Source organism: Schistocerca nitens, chromosome 12, assembly GCF_023898315.1.
Source record: "Schistocerca nitens isolate TAMUIC-IGC-003100 chromosome 12, iqSchNite1.1, whole genome shotgun sequence".
NCBI classification, from domain to species: Eukaryota; Metazoa; Arthropoda; class Insecta; order Orthoptera; family Acrididae; genus Schistocerca; species Schistocerca nitens.
The window spans coordinates 155,011,833-155,034,513 of record NC_064625.1 but is presented as its reverse complement, the minus strand read 5'-3'; the positions used below and the strand labels follow the sequence as shown (position 1 = coordinate 155,034,513).

General features: G+C 39.7%; 1 protein-coding gene across 1 annotated transcript in view; it reads right to left on the bottom strand.

The window, feature by feature from the left end:
* The window catches only part of LOC126215376 (intermembrane lipid transfer protein Vps13), a 442,186-nt gene that overhangs the window by 348,465 nt on the left and 71,040 nt on the right, over window positions 1-22,681 (bottom strand). Inside the window, exons 15-17 of the mRNA XM_049942070.1 lie at window positions 20,742-20,931; window positions 14,602-14,681; window positions 5,134-5,281 (exon numbers count right to left, since the gene is read on the bottom strand). Of these exons, the coding sequence (XP_049798027.1) occupies window positions 5,134-5,281; window positions 14,602-14,681; window positions 20,742-20,931 (418 nt within the window). The remainder of the gene's footprint in view (window positions 1-5,133; window positions 5,282-14,601; window positions 14,682-20,741; window positions 20,932-22,681) is intronic.

The following is a 22,681-nucleotide window of genomic DNA, read 5'->3' as shown; positions in this document are numbered from 1 at the left end:
TTCGGTAATTTTCACATCTGTCAACACCTGCTTTCTATGGGATTGGAATTATATTCTTCTTGAAGTCTGAGGGTATTTCACCTGTCTCAAACATCTTGCTCACCAGATGGTAGAGTTTTGTCAGGATTGGCTCTCCCAAGGCTGTCAGTAGTTCTAATGGAATGTTGTCTACTCCCGGGGCCTTGTTTCGACTTAGGTCTTTCAGTGCTCTGTCAAACTCTTCACGCAGAATCATATCTCCTATTTCACCTTTATCTACATCCTCTTCCACTTCCATAATATTTCCATTTCCATAATATTGTCCTCAAGAACATCGCCCTTGTATAGACCCTCTGCTGCTTGCAGCAGGACAAAAATTGTGTGTGCCTCTGACCAGGTTACCACTAACCCCGTGATACTGCCATGCACGGCTACTCTGGTGTCGTGAAACAGTTGACTGGAGAGTGGCACGGCACTCTGTTGTCTTTGGTGATGAGAGTGGGTTCTGTCTGAATGTGAGTGACAGACATACACGTGTACGGCATAGAACAGGTGAGCAGGCTACTCTGGAGTGCATCCGTCCGCAACACACAGGTTCTGACCCAGGCTTTGTCGTGTGGGGGGTTGTCAACTTCTTGTCACACTTGGTATTTCTGCAGGGTAATGTAACCAGCATTGGACAGGCTGCCCTGTCTGCTGTGCTTTTTCAGCAGGATAACACACGGCCACGAACTACTGCTGCAATTCAAGGCCACGAACGACTGCTGCAATTGAACGTGCTCCTCGTGGGGCAAAACAACTGATCTGGCCAACAAGTTCACCAAATATCTCACCAAATGAACAGATCTGCGGTATGGTGAAGCAAGAACTTTGTCATTCTACCAATGCTGAATTGCAACAAAAGGCACAAGATGCTCCGGATAATCTATCACAGAATGCCATTTGGCACCTATGAGAATTTTCATACAAGAATTCATCCCTTTGTTGTGCCAGAGGGAAGCACAACGATCAGACGAGACCGTTTGGGCACTCTTTACTCCGGCACATGTTTCATTCGGACCAAATTTGTTAGGATACAACGTGTGATCAAAAAGTAACAGAAAATTTTTAATTTTGGACACTTTATATGTTCAATTTCCAAAAAAAATTTTATCTTTTAAGTACAAGTGTTCCTGATGCACGTTTGCATTTTCAGCTGTTTTGATATTTAGTTTGTCATTGACAATCGAAAAGGTTGTAACTGTTTTTTGAGTGCTCTGCAAATTTTTACTTTCAAAAAGGGTGGATTCAGAAATCTGCATTAAATTTTGCTTGAGAAATGGAATAAATTGCAGCACTGCATTCAAAATGTTGACTGTGGCTTTTGGTGAATCTGATACGAGTAAAGCAAGAGTTTACAAGTAGTACGTATGTTTCAAGAATGGTTGGGAAGACATTGAAGACGACTACTGCCCTGGACACCCTGGCACATCATTCACTGACATGATGTGGAATAAATTAAAAAAAAACATATTCTAGAAAATCATCATATCATCAGATATTGTTGATGACATTGGCATATCCTTTGGCTCATGTCAAGCAATTTTTTCAGATTTTTGGGCACGAAATGTGTAGCAGAAAAGTTTGTTCCAAAACTGTTGAATACAATCAAAAACTTCATCGTGCATACATCACTCAAGAATTGCTGAATGAAGTGTCAACAATCTACAACTTCTAAAGAAAGTTATAACAGGTGATGAAACATGGTTACACATGTATGACACTGAAACCAAGGACCAGTCATCCCACTGAAGGAAACTACCTGAAGAGCCATGGAAAAAAAGGGCTTGTTCGAGCATACGTGATGATGATGTTGCTGCTTTCTTTGATTTCAATAACCTACTACAGCACACTGCTACTCGTGCACCGACACAGTCACAGTACACATCGGCATGTTACATGCTACAATTCGGAGCCCTCTATGTCAGAGGGCTGCAAACATGTAGACACTAACGATGAAGAATGTTAACAACGTTCATTTTAAAATCTTTAATAGTTTTCAAATAAATTTGGAGGCATTACTTTTCAGAATACCCTCTTACATCTGATGAGTTACAAAAGAACTGTGCTAAGAATGAACTGTTTCATTTTTATATAAATGTGAATATTTATTTATTTATTTATTTATTTTTTTTTTTTTTTGCCACAGCAGAACATTCACCTTCACCACCGGACAGTGAGTGTTAGGCACTACGGATTCAGAGATGGATGAGGGTCCTAATAACATTTTACAGTAGATACACTCGTCACCAAGCTCAAAAACTGCACTTTGCACGGAGTAAAAATGTGTGTATTAGTGTCATCTAAAATATGGCGGTGTGTACATCAATGAACAAACAGCCTCCACATTCAATTATATTTTCTGCCCTGTCGCGATAGAGACCGGTGCTACGGAGGGCGAGACTACGACACCGAGGTCAGTTCTGTTGAGACCTCGAGGGATGGCAATATGGACGTATATAGATGTACAAATATACACAAAGGATGTATAAACAGCAGGTTTCCTATGTGCTTGTGGCTGCAGGATGGGAATTAACAGATTTTTGAAAGCAGAACAGTAGTTGGAGCTAGACACACGGGTTGTGCCATTTCAGAAATCGTATAGGATATCAATATTCTGAGATCCAAAATGCCGAGGGTGTGCCGGGAACTCAAAATTTCGGGCACTGCCTCTAACCACATACAACGCAGTGGCTGACGGCATTCACTCAATGACCGAGAGCAGCGGCACGTGCAGAGTTGTCAGTGCTAACAGACAAGTAACACAGCGTGAAATGACTACAGAAATCGACGTGTGACGTACGACAAAGTTATCTACTAGGACAGTGCGGCAAACTTCGGCATTACCGAGCTACGGCAGCAGACGACTGAAGCGACTGTCTCGACAGCACGACATCGCCTGCAGAGCCTGTCCTGGGGTTGTGAACCACATCCGTTGGATCCTACATGACTGGAAAACTGTGGCCTGATCAGATGACTCCTGATTTCAGTTGGTAAGAGCTGATAATAGGGTCTGAATGTGGCGCAGACACCACTGTCCCAAGTTGTCAACAAGGCACTGTTCAAGATGGTTGTTGTTGTTGTTGTTGTTGTTGTTGTGGTCTTCAGTCCTGAGACTGGTTTGATGCAGCTCTCCATGCTACTCTATCCTGTGCAAGCTTTGACTCCATAATGGTGTGGGCTGTGTTTATGTGGAATGCAGTGGATCCCCTGGTCCAACTTATAACTGCCCACGTCATGTTGTGCCGACTCCACTGTAGCTTCAATGGATTTTTAAGTTCGTTTTATATTCCCGACTTCTAATTTCACCACACAAGTGTCCAGGGTCGAGCAGTTATTGCCCGATGACAACACGCAATGCAATTTGTTAAAGCGGAGTTCGCTGTTATTAATTATGTATTTTAGATTTAATTTTATTACTCTTACAGACACTCGATGATCCTTTGTTTAACAGCGCGTCGTCAAAATAAGTATGAAATGCTAATGTCTTTGCAATACATAATGTTGACTATTGAGTTAAGGTTCGTACCTGTTTTGCCATTTTAGAGAAGAGAAACCTTAAGCTCTTCTGCTTCTATAGTCTCAGTATCAAATATTCACTAATTTCAATTTACTTCCTATCTCAGTTCAGTATTTAACACTCAATTTACTTCCTATCTCAGTTCAGTATTTAACACAAATTATATATCAACGTCATTTCAGAGATATTACATCGGTTCCACACTAACGGGATAACATGTAATTGTCATTTAACATCACTTATTAATAATCCTTTTTCTTGTGACGTAAATGTTAATGAATGATCACTATCTAGGAGGAAAGAGGGATTGATCCTAATCATGAGATAATAGCTTTTAATGAGCCCACAATCATTAATTAAATAAAAAGTCACATTCAAGGATGATTTGCGAACAAGTTTCGTTACCTCTCTTTTCACATATCTGTCAAAACTAATCCCGTCACCCACAATTCAAATTAACACTGACATTAACCCCTTTTGTCTGAACATCGAATCTTAACTATTATGTGAAAGTTTATTCTAGTCCCCGAATTAATTCCTTTCAGATACGCGCACGACCGAACAGCAGAACAGAGCACAAACGACTTGTTTCAACAACCGAACAACGCAATGATGTTACACTATGACAATGTCCGCCCAATGAACATCTCTTTGACTTTATCTTCTCTACTCTGCTTAATTAAATCATTCCTAATTACAATTTATTCAGCTATTTAACAAAAACATCTAACAAAAAATAAAATAAATTTATCCCAACGCAAAAGATCCGTTATAAACTGAACCAATCATTGACTGGATGTGGCTTAGACTATTTTGAGACAGTTTGCAGCCATTAATGGACTTCATGTTCCCAAACAATGGTGGAATTTTTATGGGTGACAATGAGCCACCGGGCAACTGTTGTTCATGACTGGTTTGAACAACATTCTGGATAATTCAAGCGAATGATTTGAGCACCCAGATCGCATGAGATGACTCCTACTGGGCATTTTTGGGACATAATTGAGAGGTCAGTTTGTGCAGAAAATCCTGCACCAGCAACACTTTTGCAATTATGGTGGGCTATAGAGGCTGCATGACTCAAAATTTCTGGAGGGGATTTCCAACAACAAGAGTTAATATCACATTGAGATGCTGCACTATGCCATGCGAAAGGAGGTCCTACACGATGTTAGGAGCTATCGCATGACTTTCATCACGTCAGAGTAAAACATCCGATCTTAACTTCATAGGAAATGTCAGCGATTATCGGGACAGCAGGTGAAATTTATCAATAACATCCCCACAACTTGGTAGCTCTATGGGATCTAAACATCAATGAGAAGCTTATACTACATATGACATATACAAAGAAACTCGTGAATTCTCTTCCTCGCTGAACTGATGCCATTAGAAAAGTCTGCAGGTAGGAGGTGTTACATGGTATTAGTATGAGCTCTCCTTGGGTTAACTTAGTTTTTGTCCAGTGTATATATATATATATATATATATATATATATATATATATATATATATATATATATATATATATATATATATATATATATATATATATATATATAAGCGTTACTGATGTACGTCACAGATTCACTCACCTTTCATCACAAATTTTACTTCCAGATCTATAGCCTGAACCAATTCATCAGATGGCACCTTGGAGTCGTCTCTCGGCCTCTGTTTGCGCGCTTCAAATTCAAGGTATTTGGCAACCGCAGATGTGCTCGATGATCTCGATCCAGTTTCCTGTAATGCAGACCTCCGTAAACATTTGCAGATATGTCATTACTATTTTAACAGTGCAATCAATTAACTTACATGTTTCTAGGAACTATAAAGTTCTATTTATTCAAGTTGTTATAGGTCACCATATTCACAACACAAATTAAGAACGTATACACTAGAGGTCTGTAAACAGGGTGTTTTGTTCACCCGTACTCGCTCAAGTCCAGCTCACTCGAGTGCAAACACACTCTGGATATATTCTTTCAAATAAAATTTCACTTTCGCTCTATCCTTCACTTGAAGATCACGTACTGTGATTCTAGAGTGGGCGAATGAGTGGCGCTCGGGTTACTGTAGGACATGTTAAGAGACTGAACAAGCTTCAAGAAAGTCAAGGAGAGCTGTTCCCCCAGTCCAAAGTGACTGTATTGACATCTGCCGGACTCGAGCAGAGCAATTCTAACGAGCGTCAACGCCAGTTGCAGACCTCTAATATGCACATATAATAAAGTACAGTGGGTATATAGGGGAGGACTGATATTATCCTTCACTAAATGGATTTGTTTCAAATTCTGTGTAGTACTTTAGAATGAATGTTTCACTATGCATTGGAATATAGAAGGCCCATTCAAGAAATAACGAGGAATGCAAAATTTTGGTAAAGTTTGTGCTTCTTTGTTATTTTTTGGTGGTGTCCTAGAACTACACTGATGTAAAAAATTCGCAGCATCAAAAAATCATTAAGGTAGAGTAATGAAATTTCAGTAACACATTTGTCTAGGTAACACATTCAAGTGATTAACATTGCAAAGATCACAGGTTAATGCACGCACAACATAAGCTACTGCCAAGTCTTTCAGCAATGTGAGGGCGAGTGTTATCCTTTTGGAAAACATCCCCCAGAATGCTGGGCACGAATGTCAGCGCAACAGGTAGAGCCACCAGAGTGACGTCCAAATATGGACTCAGGGTGCACGGGATAACCACGAGAGTGCTCCTGCTATCGTACAAAATTGCACCCCAGACCATAACTCCAGTTGGAAGTCCAATGTGTTTGTCATTCAGACAGGTTGGTTGCAGGCCCTCAGCTTGCCTCCTCCTAACCAACACGGTCCATCACTAGCACCGAGGCAAAACCAGCTTTTCCAGAAAATGCAACAGACCTCCAACCTGCCTTGAAGGCACCACTAGAGTCACAAATGGCACTGGTTTGGGGTCAGTGGAACGCACACTACAGGGCACCTGGCTCGGTGCCGACCATCACGTAACCAATTTGTAACAGTTCATTTTATCACTGTGGGTCCAACTGCAGTTCAAATCGCTGCTGCAGGTGCAGTACGAGCTGTCAAACATTTGAAGAAATGCATCTCTAAGCTATCAGCTGTACTAATGCCATATTTTACGAACTATAAGATGCACTTTTCTTTCTTCCAAAAATTGCCTCCAAAATTCAGGTGCATCTTATACTCAAAATTAATATAAAAATGTCCAGTGTTTGATTTTGGGAACACTGGATTCAACTGGCTGTAGTGTACCGATGCAACGAACACAGGTTGCGGGGATTCACGAGGTTGCTAAAACTGCCTCCTTACCGTCCCACCATCACAAACACAGAGCACTATCTAACCTACGATGTGTCATTGCAGTCTATACTGCCAGTGAACTGAAAGCAATTTGTGTTATCAGTAACAGTACAATATTTTTGTTAGTAGCTTGTTTCATTATGGAAAAAACTGAAAGGTATTCATATGATGTAGGCTATAAATTGAAAATAATAGAATATGCAGAAGAAAATGGAAACAGAGCAGATGAGCAGCATTTTGGCACTTCACCAACATAAAAAAACCATTCACGACTGGTGGACTAGTAAAGAAGAACTGAAAAAATGAGGGATACTAAATGAGGACTGAATTCAAAATGGTCAAAACTAGAAGGTGACATATTGAAATGGATTCAAGGACGCTGTCAAAATGGCTCTGGAATTAATACAAAAATGATTCAAATACAAGCTCACAACTTAGCACTACAGTGGAAGTTAACAAACTTGAAGGGTGGAGTTGGTTGGTGCTCTGCAGGTTTATGAAGCGTCACGGACTTAGCACGCGAACCAGAACCAAAATATCTCTGAAAATGCCACAAGACTATGAAGACAAAATATTATCTTTCCCTCACTTTATTACTCCAATTCGAAAAAAATTGTGGAACTAAGCCAAATAGCTAATACGGATGAAACTCCTCCGACATTTGATCTGCCGAGCAACAGAACTGTTGCCATGAAAAATGCTAAAACTGTAACTATAAAAATAAGCAGCCATGAAAGGACACACTACACTTCATGTTGTGCTGATGGTGCCAAACTTAATCCAATGATCATTTTCAAGCACGAAATGGTACCACACTGCCAGGTGGTGGTGTTCCTGTACATGACAAGGGCTGAACGGACAAGGCTAGTATGACATTGTGGATTAACTGTGTGTGTGTGTGTGTGTGTGTGTGTGTGTGTGTGAGAGAGAGAGAGAGAGAGAGAGAGAGAGAGAGAGAGAGAGAGAGAGAAGAAAATGTGCTTTATTGAAGAATAGTTCTCTCTCTTCTCGTGCTACGTCAGTTTAGTAGTCATTTGAAAAATTCTGTCAAAGAGAAACTAAGGCAGTGAAATATAGAGCTTGCTGTTATTCTGGGAGGACTCGCTTCACAACTGCAACATCTTTATGTCTCAATAAATAAACCACTAGAGTGTATATGAGAAAGGAATGAAACAAATGGATGACAGATGAAGCCCAACATGAATTCACACTGTAGGGAGCTTTAAAATGACCTACAATCAAACAAATGTGTCAGTGGATGAAACAGTCAGGGTCTAGAGTGAGAGAAGGCATTACTATTAAATCTTTCAAGAAGTTCGGCAGAAATAACACTCTCGATGGCAGTGAATATCATCATATATGAAGAGGACAACGATGCGGATGATGATGATTAAGAAGAAGAAGAGGAAGAAAAACAAGAGGAATAAAGTTCAGATGATGGTTTTCAGGTATTTCAAATGTCAGTTCAGTTTTATAAACTACGATTTTTTGTGGTTTGGCTTTGCAATCTAATAATAAAAATGATAAAAATGTTACTTAAAAAAAACTGCTTAAAAATTAAGGTGTGACTTATAGTCTTAGGGTCTTATACTCCATAAATACACTATACCTTTACTCTCTACTGGTTCTACTTAAATAACCATCTTCACAGGAGGAAAAACTGTACAATGATGAGTCACGAATACATTATAAGCAAATCAACTTCAATCATATGTTCATTTAATTGTTCCATAAACTAATATGAACTAAAATCATTTTGTCTGATCCAAAACAATTTGTATCAGACAAAATAATTTTAGTTCATCTGAGTTTGTGTAATGTGTGTCACAAAATGAGTTTGTACTCTCTTGTTTGTCAAAGGAAATAGTCTGTGAATTCGTAGTAGTGATGTACTGTTTTTTGATGACACTATTGTCTGTTTTGGGAAGACATACAAACAGCAAGTACAAAGCAATTGTTCAAAAAGGGAAGTATTTTGCAATGGAGTGCATGTATTTATGAATAGTTTTATTTACTTTTTGAAAAGAACTGGAAATTTGTATGTAAATTAAGCTCTAAACATAAAGATTTACCAAATAAACAGTTGGAATAATATATTACGGTATATTGATAATTTTTACTTATGGACCGTCTGACAGCAACTGAATGAAACACAATTTTAGTGCCATACGCGTTTCGCCTTTATTTTCTGCAAGGCATCATCAGTGGCAGGTTGTGTGGACAATTTCTTTCATCAATCAAGCATTAAAACAAGCGTTCAGTGCATAGTGCTGTGGAATGTGGAAAAAACCGCAAATTGGCATTCATAAGAAGAAGAACACCACCAAAAATGTAACAGGAGCGTAATATGTAAGAAATTGTCCACGCAACATGCCACTGATGATGCCTTGCAGAAAATAAAGGCGAAACGCGTATGGCACTAAAATTGTGTTTTATTCAGTTGCTGTCAGGCGGTCCATAAATAAAAATTATCAATATACCGTAATATTACACGCAACTGAGGAAGACAGGACTACAAAAGTTGAAGTTGGAATAATATACTTCAAGAGTTAATAAAATCCTTAATTATAGCAACTGACAGTAAACATACAAACATTTTACAAAATATAAGAAAGTGTAGTCTTTTATAAAGCCTTTATTTTGGCATTGAAAGGTGAAATCAAACTTGAAGAAATTGGAAATAAACTTATATAAAAGAAAAAAATGTCTTTCAACTTATTACTTTTCTACCTTTGCAACAAAAATTAAATTTATTATGTGGCAATTTTCCTTGTGTTCCTACAAAGTGTGATACAGTTAATGCTATAATCATTAAATATTGCAAAATCAACGCCACACATACTGCACTGCTCAGTGACATTATCTGACACACAGACTAAGAGCTTAAGTGATATTTGGTTGTCACTGAATTGACAGATTTGCAAATGAGTGACCTACGTTCTCTTAACCATTTCTGCTATTTTTCTGATGCACAGTACCCATCTGTACCTATTTAAAACTATTTTCACACTTTAAATTGGTCATGTATGTACGAATGACTGACTATTTGTGTGCTTAGTGGCTGCCCTGAAGGATCAAAACTTGACATCAAAGAAGGCACAGAAAGTTGAAAAATAACTCTTGCTGATACCTCTGATGTTATGAAATTATGTCCCTATACAAAAAGACTACATCTCTACAGCAAACAGCCAAGATACCAGGTAAAATTATGTTCTTATCTGAAGGCTTAATTTAATTTTCACAATGGGAAGTTATTTAGTACACACTACCCAAAAGCCCCACTCACTCTGCTAATAGCAGCAGCACATGCATCCATACTGCATGCATATGAATGCACTACAAAGTGTGTTCAAAAAGTAAGGCGACTTCATATTTTTATGAAAAAATATTTATTTATTCACCATTTATTCATCATTTATTCACAATCATGTTGTCCCCTTCAAAGTAATCCCCCTCAGATACAATACACTTGTGCCAACGCTTCTTCCAATCCTGGAAGCACTTCTCATAAACACTTTTTGGTACAGCCTTCAGTACTTCCATCAATGCAGTTTTTATTTCCTCAATTGTTGGAAATCTTCACCCCTTCACGTCTCTTCAGTTTTGGGAACAGGAAAAATTTGCAGGGGGCCAAATCTTGTGAATGTAGTCGCTGAGGCACAATTGTCGTGTTTTCGGTCAAAAAATCTCTCACAAATAATGATGAATGAGCAGATGCGTGATGCAGAAGCCATGAATTATTTTTCCCATATTCCAGACTTTTTTGCATATTGCTTCCCACAAACAGCACATAACGTCAAGGTAATATTCCTTATTGACTATACAACCTTGAGGCAAAAATTCACGATGCACTACGCCACTGTAACAAACTTTGACATTCGATTGAACTTGGTGCGCTTTTTTCAGTCTCGGCTCTCCAGGATGCTTCCATTGGGACGATTAGGTTTTGACGTCATAACCATAAACCCATGTTTTGTCACCAGTTATGACCCGTTCGAGCAAATCGGGATCACCACTGACATCATTCAAGAGCTCCTGAGCGATTGCTCATGCGACGGTTCTTTTGATCAAAATTAAGAAGTTTTGGAACAAACTTTGCTGACACACATCTCGTGTCCAAAACATCCAAAAAAATTACATGACACGAGCCGACCTATATGCCATCATCCTCAGGAATTTCTCTTACCGTAACTCGACGATTTTCCAAAATAATTTTCTTCACAGCTTTGAGGTTATCACCCATTGTTGGTGTGCTGGGTCGTATAGAGCGAGGTTCGTCATTGACATCTTCTCGACCAACTTGGAAAAGCTTGTACCACTTCTAAATTTATTATTTTTTTTACTTAGAGCAGACTCACCATATGCCACTGTCAATATTTAACATGTTTTAGAGCATTTGATTCCATTTTTTACACAACATTTGATGCAAATTCTTTGCTCCATTTTCTTATAATAATTGAAAATTGTCAAGCACACTAAAACATGTCTACCCTTTCTATCTGTCAAAAACTGAGTATGCTGTACACTTGAAACTGTGAACATATGCTCAGGACATGTGTACCAACGTAATGAAAAGAGGGGGAGGGGAGGGGGTGTCAATAATCAAATGTACATTGCCCGCATAATTTTCAAAGTCACCTTACTTATTGAACAGCCCTCGTATGTGAATGCAGACAGGTCTCCAGTGCCATTCTAATGTCTGGTTATGTTTACAGTCCGTGCACATGGTATTGTTCTGCACTGCTGTCATCACCTCTTGAGGTAACCCGCATTGTTTCTCCTTCATTCTCTACTCAGGCCTGATACCAGAGCTTTTATCAATTAATTTTTAAATTTTTTCTGTACGGGTTGCCTGTTAGAATATTTTATTCAGCATCATATCTTCATAGACAGATGCTTTTTGGCAGGAAATTTTTCATATTTTAATGAGAGTGTCATTATGTTTCTTTTTGCGATTTTATTCAGTTGGTGTTTGCAGCTTATTTTGCTTTTATAGTAGTCCAGGTTAGAATCGTGCCAGATTAATTGTAATGTCATCCTCGCGTTATATTTTTGGGTCATCTGATGATGCCCTCTCTGGGCAAAATGCGTCGTTCTTGAATAGATAAAGAAGATTGTGCAACCTACAACTGTTCTTTAAATAGTAGCAATAATTTGGTTGCTGTACTACACCAACTTCAAATGGAATAATTTTTAAGCTGTGCACTAGGTAAATGCTATTGCAGACCATCTGCATCCCTTCATGACTAATGTCTTCCCCAGTGGTGACAGTATCTTCCAGAAAGATAGCTGTCCACAATCTGCTTACAGTGCTTTGAGGAGCACTATTGTGAGCTCGTGTTGATGTCTTTGCCATCAAACTTGTCCAGTCTGAGCCCGATGGAACACATCTGTAGCATTATTGAGCACTACCTCCATGCCCACAAATCACCAGCACATAATTCATGGGAATTGCTTGACGTGTGCAGAGAAATGTGATTGCACATACCTCTGGAAACATACCTAGGACTTGTTGAATCCATGCATGCAGAATTGCTCCTGTGTTGTGTTCCAAAAGTGGAAGCTGACCTGTGAATACGTGCTACATAGCCAGATGTTTATTTGTTTCATGTGACACTGCTCTTGTAGATGTTAACACTAATTTAATTCTTGTTCCTTTTAATACATATTTTTGCCAAACAATATTTCAAACAATACTTTAAAATATAAATTTTTACACACAAGGAACTCTTTAATAGAAATTATAATCTTGAGTGCCTTCAGGTATGACCTCTTCAGGAGGAGTGTAATAACATGATACGGTCAACAAAAAAGTAATTACAAGAAGAAATACTCCCCTTGAGCAAATTTCTAATAGGAAGATACCTAAAACTCAAAAATTTGGTCATGGCAGTTTTGAAAGCCTTGTGGTAGATGTAATGTGCTTTACACCTTGTACATTCCCACAGTTTCAGTTCTTGCTTTGTGCTTTATGCACACTTTGCACATCCTTATTTCTTTTTTTTTTGCACAGACTACTATTTTTTCAGAAATGGGTTCAATGTTGTACCTCGAGTCGGAGAGGTGTTTAACCCAGAGATGGTTTTTCACGCTTTTTGTAGTCTGACAATCTAACATTTTTTAACATTATTTAGTCAGTAATCAACATATGCGTGCTTTCTCTGACTCAGTTGGTTTTTGGATAATGCACATATTGAATAAGGCCTTAGCTGACACACAGTTCCCATGAGTGAGACTTGTGATGTCCGAATTTGTTTACACAAGCCGGATTTATTACAGTACGGCAAGGTAGCCAGAGCATTTTGTGTCATCAGCATATGTACGAGGTGTGGCTAGAAAAAAAACCGTACTAGTACTGGTGAAACAATAAAACGAATGCAATAAGGCTGAAAGTCGCGTGGCCTGTCATGTGACTCTCGCTCCGCCTACTGCTCGAGTTTCATCTGCCTCCTGCACTCAGTCTGCCCGTGGCGTCTGTTTTAAGTAGTTGACGTTTTGTCTGTGCGTCGGAAAATGTTGAGTGTACAGAAAGAACAGCGTGTTAACATCAAATTTTGTTTCAAACTAGGAAAATCTGCAAGTGAAACGTTTGTAATGTTACAACAAGTGTACGGCGGTGATTGTTTATCGCGAACACAAGTGTTTGAGTGGTTTAAATGATTTAAAGATGGCCGCAAAGACACCAGTGATGACACTCGCACTGGCAGACCATTGTCAGCAAAAACTGATGCAAACATTGAAAAAAATCGGTAAACTTGTTCGACAAGATCGCCGTTTAACAATCAGAGCAGTGTGAGTTAACAGGAGTTGACAAGGAAAGTGTTAGGCAGATTCTTCATGAAAGTTTCAACATGAACAAAGTGTGTTCAAAAATGGTTCCAAAGTGTCTCACAATTGAACAGAAGGAACGCCGAAGAATGATTTGTTCTGACATCCTGGAAAACATTGAAAGTGATCCCACCTTCTTACAAAATGTTATTACTTGCGATGAATCGTGGTTTTTTACTTACGATCCCGAAACTAAACGCCAATCGATGCATTGGAAAACTCCTGGTTCTCCACGACAAAAAAAAGCACGAATGTCAAAATCGAAATTCAAGGCAATGATGATTGTTTTTTTTGACATCAAAGGGATTGTGCACATTGATTGGGTACCAGAGGGACAAACAGTGAATCAGCATTACTACATTAGCGTCCTGGCTACCCTACGTGAGCGAGTACGGAGAAAACTGAACGATTTGTGGAGAAAAAAGTCATGGATCCTTCACCAAGACAATGCCCCAGCTCACAGTGCGTTGTCAGTGAAGGCGTTTTTGGCAAAACACAACATTCCCATCTTAGATCATCCACCCTACTCACCTGATTTGGCCCCCTGTGACTTTTTTCTTTTCCCTGAAGTCAAGTCAGCTTTGAAAGGAACTAGATTTGAGACTGTTGAAGCAGTAAAAGGAAAAGCGACGGAAGTAATGTATGGACTTACCGAAAATGATCTGCAGCATTGCTATGAACAGTGGAAAATTCGTATGGAGCGGTGTAGAGACCGAGGAGGAGAGTACATTGAAGGAGATAACATGAAATTGTAAATAAATGTTTTTCCAGCATCAGTCCGGTTTTTTTCTAGCCGCACCTCGTATAATATTAATTACATAGTTGGAGCAGGGTTTCATTTATATTTTACACAAAATGAACTGACAATAAATGACAATACTTTAAGAGCATGCACTATTTTAAAACATGCATCTGAATGAATGAATATACCTGGATCGGGGCAGGTATCTCTTCTTCGGTGGGAAATGGGATACTCGCAAAAATTGCCATCAAGTGAAGAAGTCGCATATCTAGACAAAAAACAAAGTAGTCACACAAGGCAAAAAGTAAGAGCTTTATGTAGAGCTAACCAAAATAAAAAGGACAGAAATCACTGCATATATGGGAGTCAATATTTAAATTCTGAATAAATAAATGTGAAAAATAGAAAATATACAACCAATTCATGAAAAACAGGTTCTAAACTGAGAGCAGAAGATGAGAAAAAAAAGTTCATTGAATTATAAACACCCACATGTACATTTATAGCCCACAAGTCAGTTCATAAGCATGTGGTAAAAAATACCCTCCCCCAGTCTGCTATTCTATTCAAAAATGGTTCAGCTGTCCGCACATTCTGTTTAAAGTTGCATTCTTCTAAATTCACTGTTCTGGCCATTTTGTCAGATGTATGAGATAGAAAGTAACTTCCAGAATGAGATTTTCACTCTGCAGCGGAGTGTGCGCTGATATGAAACTTCCTGGCAGATTACAACTGTGTGCCCGACCGAGACTCGAACTCTGAAGTTTCATATCAGCGCACACTCCGCTGCAGAGTGAAAATCTCATTCTGGAAACATCCCCCAGGCTGTGGCTAAGCCATGTCTCCGCAGTATCCTTTCTTTCAGGAGTGCTAGTTCTGCAAGGTTCGCAGGAGAGCTTCTGTAAAGTTTGGAAGGTAGGAGACGAGGTACTGGCAGAAGTAAAGCTGTGAGTACCGGTCGTGAGTCGTGCTTCGGTAGCTCAGATGGTAGAGCGCTTGCCCGCGAAAGGCAAAGGTCCCGAGTTCGAGTCTCGGTCGGGCACACAGTTTTAATCTGCCAGGAAGTTTCATAGAAAGTAACTTGTTGCTGACTCTTCTTACAGCACACATTCCATGAATTTGTAGAGTTACAAACACTGTTTTACTTTCCTCCCAACTGGTAGCAGGGAAATATTTGTATTTTGATATTTCAACATATTTACCATAATCATATTTCAGTTTACGCACAAAACTATGTCTCTTTTACATATCATGCAGAGCTAATGAGAACTGGAACAAAACAGTACTGTCTTTGCCACTCAATGCAGATTTTCAGTCACTGTGACCTATTAGCCAACAACCAGCAACAGTGAGTTGAGCATACTCTGTAGCATAATGTTACGAAAAAGGTTAAAAACTATCTGCCTATCAGAGGATACAGTTTATAGAAAAAAGTCTTCGGAGTAGTCTTATATCTTCCACTTCACATTATTTACACAAACCTGTGGGGGAGGGGACAGAACATATCATAGAAAATGTTTTATCAGTAGACAGGGTGCCTAACACTTTAGCAGGCTGTCAAATTTTGCACCTTATGACATACTTAGGTGACAAATTCTACATCTTAGAAACAATTATGTATCTGACATCACAGAATCTTTCTTAAACTTGATGTTACATTAATTTCTAAGGGGGGAGGGGGGGGGGCACAAAAAACCATTCATGTTCTACTACTCATGTAGCTGCTCGTGTGTGTAGTGGCACACAACATATTATGGGGAACTGCAAACCTCACAATCCTTCACCCGACGCTAGAATACATCCAAAATATCTGTAACAAAGTAATGAACCCAAGTGTGTGTAGTTGTGTATAGGAGTTATTTCCACCTCATAATTTAATTTCAAAGTATTTCATGACAGCCTTTTTTTTTCTTTCTTTTTAAAGAGATCAACTCATAATGCCCTACTAAAATTACAAAATGACAATGATACTATGTGTGTGAAATAGGCTGAAATTCTTTCCTTCATTTCCAATACCCTAGAGCCCGCCAATGTTGGGTTGAGACTGGTGTGGCTCTACTTCAGTTTCCATGGAGAGTGAGCCATATACACATCATGGCTATTATTATGATGGGGTCACTACTCCTAAAGATACAAGGGTGGTTTGAAAAGTTCTCAGAGTCACCACGAGATGTCAGCACTAGCCAAAGAGTTGTTCACATGATATTCACTGGACTGTTGCCTGTAAACACATGCCATGTCAGTGGTCTTGGAAGAGAGCTGTGGTGGTGATGTGGCTCTGTTGTTGCCACATAGTTATTTGCGAAGATTTGGAGGGGAGGGGGGGGGGGGGGGGGAGCGTCGAGATTTGAGCAATGATTAAGTATTTCGTAAAGAAAGGTACGAAAGCAAAGGACATTCATGCCCATTTCCAGAATACAGTGGTCGGCCAAGATGTGTGACTACTCCAGAAATCATTGCAAAAGTGCACAAAATGGTCACGGAGGATCACCAACTGAAAGTGCGTGAAATTTCTCACACTTACCAAATGTTATCTAAAAGGGTATATCACATTTTAACTGAAGCATCAGAAATGAAAAAATTATCTGCAAGATGGGTGCCATGACTCTATGCTGGATCAAAACCACATGAGAATGGACATATCGGAACAATGTTTGGCCCGTTTTAGGAGAAACGAACAAGAGTTTTTGTGCTGGTTTGTGATCACAGATGAAACTTGGATGCACTGCTACACCCCAGAGACAAAACAACAGTTAAAGCAGTAGAAATATGGTGATTCTTCACCACCAAAGAAAGTGAAGACAATTCCTTCAGCAGGAAAGGTTATGGCATCAGTGTTGTGGGATGCAAAGGGGATTCCGTTTGTCGATTATCTCCTCACTTAGCAAATAATTACAGGAGAATACTATGCTAACCTCCTGCAAGCGCACACATGCCATCGCCATGGCAAAATTACACAAACTAAGCTATGAATTGTTGCCACATCCACCTTATTCACCAGATATGGCCTCGTCAGACTTCCATGTCTTCCCAAAGCTGAAAATTTTTCTTGGTGGATGAAGATTCACTTCAAACGAAGAATTGGTAGCTAGAGCTAACAACTATTTTGCAGACCTGGAGATTTTTGAAATGGGATCAAGGCACTGGAACATAATTGGACCAAGTGCATTAATTTACAAGGAGACTACATTGAAAAATAAAAAGTTTCAGTGATGCAAGTACTTTTTTCTATTCCTTTCCAAGAACTTTTCAAACCACCCTCTTATTTTAATGGTAGGCTGCCCAAATCATAATGCTTCTACTACCGAAACTGTTGCTCATTTTTACCTGCTGCTCTGTTCTCAGATCATGCCAGTAACACTGAAATGCATCCAGCCATGTAAATTAAACTACTTCTCATGACTGAAGATCACTTTATCCCATTCTGAAGTCCACAACACATATTTTTCAACGAACTCCAATCTAGCCTGTTTATGTTTGGGTGTTACAAGAGGTTTCTGCAGTCATTCCTAAAATATACGAAGTTTCTCATTTGACAAAATTTGTCATACACCTCTATCTGCTACTGACAACTGTAAACCACCAAAAAGTTGAGAATAGCTGTTTGTGGCACTCGCTTTGTGGAAAAGGAACTGCTTTGATGCCTCGAACGATTTTCTACTTAGCCCATATTTTCAGTTCTGCCCATATGGTGCACCCAGTCTAACAAAATTATCAATCACTGTACATGAACGGTTTGATTTCTTGGCGATTTGATGATTAGAGATTCCAATTTCTTTATACCCACTGATTTTTGATTTTTATCTCACAATAACTGTTTTCCGTACGGCATGTCACAATCGTGGTTCACGTACGTAACAGGCGCTGTCATTAATGGTGTCTGTTTCCTATGCGCAGTAAAGGCACATACGCACTCCGCTGACTGTCTTTATACTAAGTTCCACCTTCCACCACTTGAATTTTGAGGTCTTGTTGTATACTGTATTACTGACACTAAATGCAAAATCATTTGCCGGCATTCGTCGGTATACTGGATCTCGTACCTCTGAATATACAGGATATACACTAACAAAACTGACAAACTGCAGATTCCTGACTGAAAATAGAGGATGGTTCAAATGGCTCTGAGCACTATGGGACTTAACATCTATGTTCATCAGTCCCCTAGAACTTAGAACTACTTAAACCTAACGAACCTAAGGACATCACACACATCCGTGCCCGAGGCAGGATTCGAACCTGCGACCGTAGCAGTCACGCGGTTCCAGACTGAAGTGCCTAGAACCGCATGGCCACACAGGCCGGCGAAAATAAAGGAAAAAGAGGGCCTATGAACGTGTGTCCAGAAATGCATCATTGCCACAGAATATGGTACTGACAAATGAAGGTTCCTCTGACCACATGTTGCATGTTCCTTGTCTGTTGCAGGCTGTATGATTGATGCAGCATACTGTAAGCATGAGAACGGTCCAGTATTCATTTCGATAACAAGGGGAGATGGTGTTTGTTTGTGTACGACTAATGTAGCGGGACTTTGAATTTCGCCGCACTACACTCGTTCCCTCAGATATAAATTATACCGTCGCAGCTGTACGAGCGCTCGATGGCAGAGAAAATATATAAGAAAATGAAGGTACTAAAATTGTAACTCTTTGTTTTTCTACCCGCTTTTGTCTTTGAGAGCAAAAGCTTAACTTACTTATTAGCTAGTCGTGGTCGGATTAAGACGTATTGTGGAAGTTGGTAAGAAATTCGGAGGAAGGAAGTAGCAACGTAAAATAAATTGCATTCAATAACAAGATGGTTTTGATTTGTATAAATTAGTGATTCTTGGACGATTGCAAAATTTCGGAGCAGCTACGACTTTTCACGCAGAAATGAAACGGGCAATTTTTGGAGGACAAGACCTGGACGCCGCACGAGAGAAGACACATTAACACGGTAAAGAATGAACTCTTATCTACGCCATTTCCCCCTGTTAATCACATTTTGTTATTCTCTGCTCTCTTTCAAATAATTTTTGTAGTGGAAATTGTTTTGACTTTTGCTCAGAAACGCCACAAGGACCACCCCAACAATAGCTTTTCTGAATCACGAAGTTCGATAACTTTTCTGTAATACGAAGTCCGACTTGTATTTCATTCTTTCCCTTTTTCACGGTCATTAACAATTTTAGAAACCCCTTTTTATTCACGATTTCATCCCACATTTTCAACCTTTTCTTTTCTTCTCTTTTTCTTTTTTAATAACCACTACACTAAGCAGATGGAAACAATCTGGGGCAGTACGGTTATACCAAAAGAAGTACCCTCACAGACACATCACACAACATTTCGAGACCTTTCTGGTTATCTGTGTGATCACGGGTCCTTTTAGACAGATGAACGTGCAGGGAAGTTGCCGGACTGTGCATACAACAGATTTGGAGGACCAGGTTCTACACGACACACCGCCTCTCGACCGCTTCAGTCTGCTCGGCCATACACAAATACCACCTCGGCTCATTTCTGACACGAATACAGGACCACCCTGCTGCTCACAGGATGCTGCATCGTTCACACAGCCTGCAATACACAAGGAACACACGGCACGTGGTCAGACCAACTTTCGCTCGTCAGCACCGTCTACCGTGGCAATGTTGCATTTCTGCACACACATTCAAACGATGTTTTTCCTCCATTTACAGTCAAGAATTCATCCCTGCAGTTTGTTAGTTTTATTAATGTTCAACCCCGCATACGGGCCACAGCTATTCCAGCCAACAATGTATATTTCCCTACAAATATCCATGCCTTTGTACTGTTACTAAAAAAAATGTACTCACCAAATGGCAGCAGAACACCCATTTAAAAGAACGTTATACTTATGCAAGCTTTTGGAGCCAGTGGCTCCTTCATCTGGGAGAAAGGGAAGGAAGAGGGATGAAGGTAAAGTACTGGAGAGGTTTAGGAAAAGGGGTAGATTTCGGGAGTCACATAGAACTGCGTGTCGAGAGAGACTTACTGGACAGAATGAGGAGGACAGGTTTTACTTTATACTGACTTCCTCTGCTATAGCAATGGCACTGTCAGTCTAACTGGCAGCATGTAGGAGCATAGATGAGTGCGCATGCGTGTGTACTCTAGCTTGTCAAAAAATAGCTTCGGAAGCTAGCACGTTTTCCTTCTTTTGTTTCTGCCTACCGACAACTCGGTGCCTCTGCTTTTCAGCGAGTGGTCTCCTTTAACCCGACAGTATTTACATTCTACAAGAACTCTCCCACAGATTTTTAGTTAACTTATTGTCACTCTACTTTGTTGCCTATCCGGTCCACGAGCGCAGCCATTACCTGTCACGTTGAGTGAGACGCTGGGCAGCTGGGCCGAGACTTTGAGCTTGGGCAGCCGCGGGTCGTCGGTGATGAGGCACTTGTCCAGGTTCACCTGCAGTGTCGTCGGGTGCAGCAAGTGCATCACCGAGCTCTTGTTGTTTTTGTCTATGACGTCTTTCCACGGTTCACCTGCCAGTGCCACCAGTATCTGAAACCGCAGATGGAAATGAGGCTATACTTCAGTGTGTAAGCATTACACGGAACATACACGTTAAAAGCAGCCCAGTATCAACACTATCAGAGTCAGTTATATAGCACGATTCACAATGTTTGGACAATTTCAAATTTGAGTACCAGACAAGCTAATTGTGAAACAAAGCTGACATTTTACAAAAGGTACAATACTGATTTAAGTTAACTTATGAGATACTTCCCAAACAAGAAAACGCTGATATGTTGATAGACAATTAAAAAAACACACAAACACTGTTTTTTAATTGTGTATCACCATACCAGCGCTTTCTCGTTTGGTAAGTTACAGCATCTTTGTTTTTTATATATATTTTTCCCACGTGGAATGTTTCCCTCTATTATATTCTTATGAAATACTTCATCAGACAAATGACAACCATTCCTAGCTACACAATACTCGAGGCATTTCACTCAGTTTTTGAACACATCTTTCGTAACAACTGGAGGAATCCTGGAAATTTCATCATTAATTGTGCGGATGATAACATAGATCACACCAGATTGTGCGACGAGTGAACACCAGTAAAATGTTCAGCGTTTGGGCACATTTTCGTAACGAATGACTTGTCTGTAAATGACTACACCAACATTCAATGTTCTCTGGAGTTCCGACAGTTTTGCAAGGTCTGGTCAACTTTCAATTCAATGCGCTGGCAGTTTTGTGGAAGCGTCTCACCCAATTCAATATTGTTCCGTGACCAGGAATTTGATTTCCCAACTTAATCTTGAAATGCTTAGGATTGGCACATTTCACGCGCACGACAGATTTCCCTTAGCAAAAATAGCACTCCACCATAAACACACAATTGCTTCAACCAGTATGACTTGACTATTTACCTGTATACAGGATAAAACTTGACATTCCACACGACTAACCGACAGTGCCACCATCGCTGTATCTTGTTTTTAGCATGTGTTATTCAAATTTAAAATTGTCAAAACATTGTGAAACACTCTGTAGAAAACTGTTTAAATCAGAAAATACTTTCAAAAATTCTAACATACAGTTGAAAATGCTCACCCTACAATACTATCCATTTTTGCATAACTGTAAGACTGACTGTTTCAGTAACTTTGCATATGTTATTTTTGAAAATTTTTCCTTTTAAATATCCCTACAGATAAAAATCAAAAGCAGACAAGTCCAGCAAATGACATGGTTGCATAGCTGTTGAAGTGTAACGGGATTTGGCATGACATTTTTAGGATGGCACGTCCCAGTTCCAACCTACCCCAACAATAAATGATGTTCATGAAGTTTAGTAGTAAGAACTTTCCAGTGTGGGAGGTATTATTACGATATGTGCAGATAGGAGAATGGCTCGAACCCATCACTTTACAATGCAGAATGTTGAGTGAGTGTGTCTACTGCTCTGTGGGCCCACTTGTTCCTAAGTGTCACACTTTGAAGGTGTTTAGAAGGCAAGGATGAAAAACAAAGGAGGAAGGTCATGGCTACATCTACATCTATACCTACATACATTCTCCGCAATCCACCATACGGTGTGTGGCGGAGGGTACCTCGTACCACAACTAGCATTCTCTCTCCCTGTTCCACTCCCAAACAGTACGAGGGAAAAATGACTGCCTATGTACGAGCCCTAATCTCTCTTATCTTTGTGGTCTTTCCATGAAATGTAAGTTGACGGCAGTAAAATTGTACTGCAATCAGCCTCAAATGTTGGTTCTCTAAATTTCCTCTAAAT